Raw genomic sequence first — 10,651 nt, 5'->3', positions numbered from 1 at the left:
GGAGAGTCAAAAAACAATGTTCCACCTTTCGGGGGACAATTAGAAATTACTTTACTGTAAGATTTTTGTCTTCTTCTGGACCGACAATGGGTTTGACTTTTGTCTTTTTTCAATGTAAATTCCTATGAAACGATGTAAGATGTTACACAACTTCTTTGAAGGTTTTCTGCAAGTAAAATTATCTTTCTGCTTTAATCTTTCTAAAACGAACGTAGTATTGTATCTACATTTTTTTTGTTAAAATGTAACCTCTATTATCAGTTTACAAAACTAAAAAAAATGTACATGAAGTTTGGATAAATATTTTATTTTCCAACTGGTTTATAATAAAGGCAATAGTGGTTTATAGAGGAAGAACTGCAAAAACCTCTGGCCCAAAACCCCTACTGAGGGACCCATGAAGGTGATAAGTCCTGCATCTCATCACATTACTGTTACACCCCCTGAAATTCAAAAGGTATTTGTATAGACCCCATTCTCCTTTACCTGGGGAGAGCAGAAGGATGGACTGAAGAAGGAGAAGATTTCTTATTTTGTCTTTTTTAAGTACTTAATCCCTAATTAAAACCTGTAGTAATGTAAATGTGATAAATACACACCTTAAACACATCTCTTTTACTGATTTCTTTTTTGTAATAAATGTCTTCTATTGTTTGTCTTGGTTTTTTTAAGCAAAATATAACATTTTGGGAAAAACATGAAGCTTAATAAGCCAGCAGTTGATGCCAATATAGCAAAAATCTCTACGGCCACCATGTATTTGCCTTTGGTACTCAGATAGGCCGGGATCATCGCAATCCAAACGCTGCAGAACACCAGCATGCTGAAGGTGATGTACTTGGCCTCATTAAAACTGTCCGGTAATGTCCTGGCTAAAAAAGCTATAATAAAACTAACAGCTGCCAGAAGCCCCATATAACCCAGGACACAGTAGAAGGCGATGGCCGAGCCCTCATTACACTGAACGATGATCTTTCCCTGATAAGTTTGTGTGTCAAACTCTTGAAAAGGTGGGCAGGTAGACAACCAAATGACGTTAATTAGAATTTGCACAGAAGAGCAAATGAGAACCACAAAATTAGAGACTTTGGCCCCCACCCATTTTCTCCAAGTGCTGCCAGGTTTGGTGGCTTTGAAAGCGATGCAGACCATGATGGTCTTGGCCAACAGAGAAGACACGGCTACCGAGAAGGTGACTCCAAAAGCAGTTTGTCGCAGCATGCAGGTTATATCCACAGGACTAGCAAGAAACAGAAACACACAGAGGAAGCTCAGGACAATGGAGACCAGGAGGAGGAAGCTGAGGTTCCGGTTATTGGCTCTTACAACGGGGGTGTCCCAGTACAGAATAAAAATTCCCAATATAAAGAGAGTCAAAATTAGAAAGAAAACACTGATTGAGAAAAAAATCGGAACAATAATGTCATCTTTGTATGACAGGAATTCATACGGCTTAAGAATACACTTCACTTTGTCCTCATCAGGGTATTCATTATCAGGGCACCTCAGGCAATTATCACTGTCTGGAATAAAGGAGATGTACTTAGGCATCGAATAACTTCCCAGAAAGAAAAAAAAACACAGAGCTGCTACAATTTCTTTAGAGAATTTCTATTACAGAATGCACGTGCCTTTCGAAGATTGTCTTTAACTGCCTCCATCTGGTAGGGCAGGGTAGGGATGAGGAGTATGAAGTGGGCTCCATGCCTTTCTAAACAGTTATCTTTAATTCAGCTTCTCCCATCCAACCGTAGGTGGACATTGTGGGATGCACAGACTGGCACTTTGTCTTTCATAAGGTAAATTATTTTAAACCCCTTCATGGGGGGGGATTATAGGTGGGCCCCACAGAGGTCATTCTGTTATTACTCCCCCATGTACACAAGAAGGGTGATTGTCTATCACCCTATGGGCTCCTATCCATTAAATATATGTATATATTTGTCATTTTATTCTTGAATGTGACTTATATTAGACTTGGGACTTGGCTAGTTAAGTTAAGCCTTTACTTGACTTTTTCATGAATATACCCAAAAATGAGCTTTATATTTTATATATACTCTGTATATTATTCACCTACCTGTTACATTGGACATTTCACCCTCAGAACAGGGGACACAGCGATAGCAGCACGTGTTATATCCAGGAGCTTTTCTATATCCTGGAGGACAGAAGTCATTGCATCGAGCCCATGGGATCTGGAATAATAGAAAGGTGTATTAAGACTCAATCTAAAGGCTTCCTATGGTTCAAATGCTAACACTAATAATGTTTAAATTGCATTATTTTCAAATCAGCTTTAAAAGGTGGTCCTGGAGATGAGATGCCCTGGATCCTTCACCCCAAAAAGAACTATTACTTCCCCTCTAAGTGCCAAAATCACCACCTGAACCTTCCTAAGGGTGGCCTTCACACTCGCCAAAAAAAAAAAGCCATAAATGTGTAAAAAGTATCCATTCATGTAATGTGCTTTGCTAAGTGAGATAAGCAGGCTATTTTTTTTATTGTGAGCAGAATATTCCGCCTGGTTTCTGATGACATTTTGGCTGGTAATGCGGAAGTTTAGTTGCAGGATATTAAGTACTTAGGCAGGTCTGATCACCAGAACTGGACTGACAATGATGGGGTGGCCCTGGTATTTTAAGGCCGGCCAAAAGGTGGATAAACGTTCCCAAATGCTGCGTTTCTTCCTAACTGTTCACAGGAGGCAAGACCAAAATCTGATCTCCTTCTTGGCAATGAATTATCTGTCGGAACTATGGAACCGGACTCCTCACCTGTAGTCTCCCAGCGACCTCCACAATGTGAGGGCCACCCAACACTCTATAAAGTGCAATGTCTGCTTTATAGTAACACATTACCCCGGGGCTAATATTCTGCATTACATTAAGTCGGAGCCTTGCAGAATACAAGGAGAGACGTAGATTCCCCCCAGCACAATTTCTTGTTTTCGGTCACAGTTAGAGCCGGACATTCGACTATTTACTTACTTTTCCTTTCTTCCAAAGTATTTTTTCAAATCTTATAAACAGATTTGTCTCTGACCTTGAGTTATCAAAGACACCCACGACATGTTTTGTTAATATGCACTTATTTTTATCAATTGTAAAGTTTAGGCTTTCCAGATAATACGTGGTAGGAATTTCTCTTCTCTCGTTAAAAAAAATCCCTCTTCCAGTTTTGTCCGTGTAACGCACTCTTCGTACATAATCGTGGAGCTTTAGACAAAGAAATCAATTGTGAAACAGACTGGTAGGCGAAAAGTAAGACATTAAGCAATCATACCAAAGTACCAAATACCAAAGTGGTCAAGAGCCAAAGTCTTATGTAATTGTTTACCCCTTCAGTCCCCTATGGACGCATCTCAAGAATCCCCCTGGGCTAGCGAAAATTAGAAAAAAACACCTAATTTCCCTCTGAATCCTCACAAATCCTTATGAAATTTATAACAAATGATGTTCAGGGTTTGCTTCCCGCTTTTTTGCTCTTCAAAGTAACTCTGGTGTATGCGTATGTATGTATGTATGTATGTATATATATATGTATCACTTTCAGCCAATAGGAAGTGACTTTCGGCCAATAGGAAGTGAATGGGTCTTTCCTAGGCTGCTTTGTAGGAGTTGGTAGGGAGAGGAACCAGAGGGAAGTAAGGCTACAGGTGGAAGGAAGAGGGGTTATTTGTTTCTACCAGAAGACAAAGCAAGATAGTACTTCATCTTTCTTGCTGTTGCTGAGGATCCCTCAAGCGTCTGCTACCATGAGCGCCAGCTGTCTTGTGCTACTGATTCCTGTGCCAGGCTGCCACGTGGCTGAAGGTATATGTGAGTTTGCCATGTAATTATAGTTGCATTCTGGGGGCTGATAAAGCCAGCCTATGAGATCCAAAGTAGAGCCCTGCGTGGGACTGTTTTCTTAACCCCGCTCCCGCTCGGGATTACTGGGATTACATTGTCTGACCGCCTGCTCCCGCCTGCAACACCCAAAAAACCGCACACACCCACAAGCTTTTTGACCAGCCCCGCAGGACCCGCATCCTGATGCAGTCCTCTAATCCAAAGCTGCCACAGCAAAGGACCGAACTCAGGATTATTTATAGGCCAGTCCCTGTGTATAAGGAACAGGTACAGCATAGGTAGTCCTCATAATGTGTGTTCGCTGCCCCGGTGCTGGACCTTGCATAGGTGAAACAGGCGTATGAATCTACATAATATGAAGAGAAAATGGACGGACACACCTTCTGCCAAAACGGACACAGCATCAAATATGTGAGGGTCACCATATTAATGTGAAATTTTCAGACACAGAAAAGAAAGATATGGGAATACCAACTCATAAAGAATTCACCTCACACTGTCCTCACAATCAATCCATAGTTTGCAGCCGTCTACAACACCAAAAGAGGCTGCTGGGGCTAAATGCAATATTCCACACCGACATACATTTGCATTTCCTTTTAACATCACTACAGGAATGTATCACGGGAGCCTCTGTGAACTGGGGGTTGCCTGCAGTTTGTATTTCCCCATTATAGATGGCGGACCCCTGGATTACATTATATACTTATTACATTACTGCAAGCGACTAATTGCAGTGCAATATCTGGTTCCCTTGCTTGGATTTATGCTTGTCATCCTGTATCTGATTAGGGGTACAGTGAGAGCGCCAGAGCTCTCTAGGTCCCACTCCCCCCCTTTCCTTCTGCCTGTCTGACCAATATCATTGGTTCTAATGACAGGAGTGTGTAAATTGGTGTGTTTTTTGGTGATAACTAATTTGCATATGATTTACATATTTAATTTTGCATGTGGTGTGATGCATGCTGGTCACAACTCACAAGGCTGGTGGTGATTGTTTCCTCGATAAAGTTAGTTCCTGGTTTACCTCAATGCGAGTCTTGTCTTTATATTGGGGGTAAGCCTTGGTGCTGCCCTTGTCAGGGCGGTAAGGCACTGTATTGCTCTGCTTCTGTATATTGCAGTGCCGCCGGTGGCCATGGGGAGAAGGAAGGATCGTCCGGTGGGTGTACCCAGTCACAGAATGTCATTTCAATTTAAGTGTATAACATAGCTAAGGAGGAGATCTAGATAATCTTGAAAGCTTGTAATCCATTATGCGTTAGTTAGCCAATAAGCATACCATCTTTACCAAACGTACAGGCTGACATGGTACAAATCTATAGATGTATATAATGTTATTGAAATGTCCATGTTCTACACTAGTTCATACAGGTTGCATTTTTAAGACTTTACATTATAGTGTTTGTGATTCATGTGTCCTAGTACTCTATACTCTAATACCCTGGAGTATTACTAGGTTGAGGCTCTACAATGCAGAGGCCAGGATCTCCTGTAGGTTCCAGCCAGTAGCTTAATTAGGGATTTGTTGCCTTCTTTTGGATCAAGAGTAGGAAGGTTAGGTAGAAGGATTGAACTTGATGGACTTCGGTAAAGTAAATACCTCTTGGGACATCAGACCCAAGGTAAAAGGTGTTACACATATATTGTGGAATTCACCTTCACTGCATTGGCAAGGGATAAGGGTTGAGATGTTCCGTGTAACATAGTGACTTGTTCCAGGATTATTAAAGGTATAAATCCTTTATTTGTTGTCCTGTCCTACCTTGGTTTTGTATTCAACACAAAATAAATACAAAATAAAGCAAAAACATTTTCTACAACTTTATCATAATCTTTATCAGTTAATATCTAAAAATGAATCATTCACAGCTGTAAGAGGTGAATAAAGCATAAACTTCTTTTATTTTGGTCTATTACCATTATCAAGATCAATGCTCACTATAATCCGTTCTGCCATTAAATTGTCTTTGATTTGGAATGTAATTTAACTCCAGTATAAGTAAAAATTAGCATTTCTATAAATTGTGTAAATTTTAACAAAATTATACATTTATATACCGTATTTGCTCGATTATAAGACAAGGTTTAAGAGTAAATGCTCTGAAAAATACCCGTCGTCTTATAATCGAGGTCATCTTATAATCAGACCTCAAATAGAGGTCTGACTGTGAGACTAAGATCCAGATCCCCCGCAGCGCTGCAGGGGACCTGTCTGGTAACCTCCGCTGCTGCCAGCACTTCCACCGGGGCTTCTATCACCAAGCGCAGGCAGCAGCGGAGGTTGTCTACGCACATCGCACAGACCTTCCCCGGCTGCCAGAGAGGAGAATTCCCCGCAGTGCTGAGGGGAATTCTCCTCTCTGGCAGCTGGCGAACGTCTGCGCGATGGACATAGACAAGGCATTTCTGGGGGAGGAGTGGCAAGCCTGGGGGCAGATGTGCATAACTGGGGGGGCAGGTTGGCAAATAAAAGGAAAAAAAAACCCAAAATATTTTTCTCAATCACAGCTTTTATTAAATATGAAAAAATAGCTTACATGAGTTAATATTTTATTTTAACTTTTTTCCTATAGAGTAGTCTTATATTCAGGCTTTTTCTTTTTTTTTTTTTTCCTAAAGTAATATTCAGATTTTGGGGGGTTGTCTTATAATCGAGCAAATACGGTATTAGGAGAGTTTTCCCACTGGAAAGCTGCCTTTGCTGAGAAAGAGGCCAATGTTATATTCAACAACATCTCTCAAGCATATTTTGTGGGGTAAAGATTAAAGTCCCACATTTAATTGATATGATATGATATCATTTAGTTTTTTTATCTTATGTACCTTGTTTTTGTATTCCTTCGCTCCTCGATTCATTTTACGATATTCTGTAGTTGAAGAAAAAAGCATATTGTGCAGCGCATGTGCCAGGACATAAACCGCGGTGTACACAGAGTATGCGGCAGCATAATTTGTCCTGTCTCCCAGATCACTAATGTGTTTCTTTCCGGTGCAGTTATTAACAGTAAGGTTGTAAATAAATTGAAACATGGCATTCTTCACATCATTAGATATTAAGCACTGAAATCCCATAATCCAAATATCTTGAAGTATTGGATCAGACGGGCGATTGGATGGACGGACATTATGTAGGAAAGTCTGCATGCCGGGAATCAATCTATAGGAAGGAGCAAAACTTAAACTACCATTAAATGGCATCACTGTCTGTAAAGTGAAATGCAACACATATGACCACGAAGCTTTAAGGATAAGTGTCGTATTGTCAAACACACGTATGGATTTTTGAAAAATCATTACGCAATGTATAGCACATGTTCCACAAGCTATGAGCACCTGTGATGTTGACTTCTCAATGATGGCCAGATCCTTATAGATTCCTTCCATTGTGTCAGACATTTTAATAATGACTTCAATGCAGATTCCATGGCTGGTGATCACGTGGCTGAGCTCCTGGAGCTCCCTCTCTCCAATATCATCATTTGATACTATTATCCCAACCCAGTTCCATCCGTAATATTTCAGCAACTTCAGAATAGCTTTATATTGAACCTGATCTCCTTGAAATAGTTGGAAGAAGTTGGGGTATAGCGTCCTGTCGCTGAGCAGTGTGTCCGATGTCCCATAGCTGATCTATTAAGATTAATAACAGTTTAGCGAGTAGAATGTACTTTCTTAAATTCCACATACCAATATCTAGGTAGGTCGTGTAATTTTCGCCACCATGAACTCTACCCAACCCTCTAGATAAGAACTCACAAGAGATCTGTAAAGTGGCAGAACCACTTCCCTCTTCCTGCTACTAATTCCTCTTGCTGTATTGGGACACATTTCAATAATGTTCAGTAATATGACATAATATTGTTTTACACACAGACACACAGACACACGCACATCAGCCATAACATTATGACCACTGACAGGTGAAGTAAATAAGACTGATAAATTGTGATGGCTACATGACTGGGTCAGTGCATCTCCAAAAGTGGGGATGTTGTGGTATGGTCACGGTCTGCAGTGGTACCTATTGAAGTGGTCCAAGGAAGGAAAAGCAGTGAACCGGCAACAGGGCCATGAGCGGCCATGGCTCATTGATGCACGTGTGTGTGTCTGGGGGGTGAATCCTCGCCCATGTGGTCAAATCCAACACACAAGCTACTGGAACTCAAATTGCTAAAGATTGCAGTACGTTGTAGCTTGTTGCGTATGGGGCTGCGTAGCAGAAGCTTATGTCTCAGAAACTGAAGGAGAAACGTATATCGATTTCTATACGTTAATACATCTCAAAGGTTTTGGAAGAGCAGGGCTGTCTGTAAAATACAAGTTTAGCCATTTGATGACAGAAAATCGTATATCATGTGTGTGACTTTATCTGCATTATGTTACACAAGACTTAGAATTTTGTGTTTGGACCCATTCCTGAGACAACCTGTCTGCAGTAGATCCTCCATACAGTAGATCCTGTGAATGGTCCCTACTGGACCCTTATTAATTAAATTATCCAATATTGATTTGAGTATCCAAGTGCATCACTTTATATTTATCAACATTATACGTCAGCTGCCTCCCTCGTGACCATTCTTCTAATTTACTTAAATCAGTTGTGATTGTGTCTGTTACACCAGGAATGTCTACCATGTTGCAGACCTTTGGATCATTTGCAAAAATACACATCTTACCTTTTCAAACTTTCATGTTATTAGGACTTACAAAAGAGCAATCCGTGGAGGGGAGATCAAATATGTTTTTTTTCCCCCAGTGGGCCTTTCTCTTTAAACCATACCGATTTATATAATCTATCACTTTGTATAAACAAAAATATATAATAATATAAGTCTAGCGCAGGTAATGCCACCTCTCCTGGTTTATATTCTTTCATTTGTTTTAAAGCACCTCAAATGGTAAAAACCTATGGTGGATAAAAAGATATTCACTTGCCCAGCTATTGATCCTCAAGGGAAGGGACAATCCAAAAAATGAAGAAAAAAAAGCCCAAAGCAAAAGAAAAAAAATCCAGAAAGAAAACAAATGAAAAGAATCCAACGTGGCTGCGGGATGTATCCGCATTCGACTTGAATCCACCCCATTCTAGTCTACGGACATCACCATGTTTTCAATCTACCGCTATTGGGTGAAGATGGATACATTTCATTCTTATATCCCCCTTTTTCATATCAGGAGTTTTTTTAACCCCTTAATGACAAAGCCCGTACATGTACGGGCTCAAAATGCATTGTTTTCAATGGATTTAGGGACCGCCCATTGTCCTTAAGGGGTTAATCTCGACTACTTATCTTCTCCATATCTGTGGAGAAAGATATTTGGTTAAATGCACTGAAACTGATATTTTTACACTAAGAACCATCATTCCCATCCATGAACACCTTCAGCCCACCGAGAGCTCTCAGCGGCCTCTTACCTGCGGGTATCCGTACAGCCTGAGGATCTGCGCCACGGGGGTTGTAGCCGTCCTGAGATTTCCGATTAATCCTGCAAATTTATTACCTCCTCGGCAGGAATAATTTGGAAATTCACCCGTTTTCCCTGATAATATTTGAAATAAATTCTGTAGAGATTTTCTGGCATTTCCACAAATATCATAAACATGGTAACCCAGAGTGATATTGGGTAAAATATCTGGATTCTGGTTAATCTCATCAACAGCAAAGATAAACGCCAGGAGATTTCTGTATTCTGTATGATCGATGCTGGGGAGAAGTAAGGGCCTTTTATTAATACTTTATTCTGTAAAGTCAATTTATCAAACACTTATTTTTAATCAAACTTATTTGGGCTGTCTGGGAATCTGCTTCGTATAAAACTAAAACGATATAACTCAGCACTCAGCAACCTCTGCCAGACCATCCGAAAAGGCTGTCCTCGCCGGAAACGGCCATCTTTTTATTAAAGGCCACCCTTACAAAAAAATTACTGCAGTTTTTTCTGAAGTAATACTGCAGTTTTTTGGACATGAAAAAACTGCAATACTGCACTTTTACTGCACATTTACTGCAGTTTTACTGCATTTGTACTTCACTGTACTGCAGTTGTACTGCAGTTATTTTTGTACGGAAGTACAAATGCAATAAAGCTGCAGTACATTGAATTACAACTGTAGGTTTGCAGTATTAAAAAAAAAGTGCAGTAAATGTGCAGTATTGCAGTTTTTTCATGTCCAAAAAACTGCAGTATTACTTCAGAAAAAACTGCAGTAATTTTTCGTAAGGCCAGTGATGGAGGCTCATACACCTTACCTGTATAGAGCGCCCCAGACATGCGATAAAAATGTAACACAGAAAAAGCACTTACTATGCGCAGATACAATAAAAGGGAACGTATCTGATTTTTCCATAATAAAATTCTTTTATCCCGGTATTAACCGTAAATAATCCCCCGATCATCACATCTCCTTCCTGATAATATTTATACTCAAACAGGCATTCTTTCCTTGTGATGTGACATCCAGGAGCTGATCTCAGAGTGACGCGTGTTCCTGCTATTACTCCCAGTAAGCTCAGGCACAGAATGACTCCAAATTGTGGAGCCGAGGGCAGAATGAGATCCATCACAGACCCCGCGTCCTTCTCAGTGTGATCAGCAGCAGCTCTGCAGCTCCCGGTATATATCTGTGATCAGCGCTATATTAAACCAGCCGGCCGCGGCTCAGATAAATATATCCAGCTCTCTGATCACACGTTGGGAATTATTCTCTGCGAGGGAGAGAGCGTTAAATCCCCGGACAAACAGAAAGAATAACTGAAGTCAAAAGTAAAAATGTCCAGTAATTGCTGCTTCTA

General features: G+C 40.5%; 1 protein-coding gene across 1 annotated transcript; it reads right to left on the bottom strand.

Annotated features, from left to right (window-relative positions):
• Nucleotides 1-615: 615 nt before the first annotated feature.
• LOC128467687 (vomeronasal type-2 receptor 26-like) lies at nucleotides 616-9,751 on the bottom strand. Its single transcript, XM_053449371.1, has 5 exons — nucleotides 9,717-9,751; nucleotides 9,274-9,562; nucleotides 7,191-7,487; nucleotides 2,081-2,198; nucleotides 616-1,523 (listed from the first exon to the last, which is right to left on the bottom strand). Exons 1-5 carry the CDS (start codon nucleotides 9,749-9,751, stop codon nucleotides 616-618), a joined length of 1,647 nt encoding a protein of 548 aa, XP_053305346.1.
• Between the last annotated feature and the right edge of the window lie 900 nt (nucleotides 9,752-10,651).

Source organism: Spea bombifrons, chromosome 1, assembly GCF_027358695.1.
Source record: "Spea bombifrons isolate aSpeBom1 chromosome 1, aSpeBom1.2.pri, whole genome shotgun sequence".
Lineage (NCBI taxonomy): Eukaryota > Metazoa > Chordata > Amphibia > Anura > Pelobatidae > Spea > Spea bombifrons.
The sequence above is the reverse complement of the archived record's forward strand: the minus strand, read 5'-3'. Positions and strand labels throughout refer to the sequence as shown.

What these genes read in the sequence shown, in the direction of transcription:
- LOC128467687 (XM_053449371.1), bottom strand. Translation starts at nt 9,751, where the DNA reads ATGGCCGTTTCCGGCGAGGACAGCCTTTTCGGATG. An exon ending in GGCTGTACGGATACCCGCAG is followed by an intron (nt 7,488 to 9,273) that starts GTAAGAGGCCGC and finishes TAATCTTAATAG; the next exon opens with ATCAGCTATGGGACATCGGA. An exon ending in TTGAGAAGTCAACATCACAG is followed by an intron (nt 2,199 to 7,190) that starts GTGCTCATAGCT and finishes CTATTATTCCAG; the next exon opens with ATCCCATGGGCTCGATGCAA.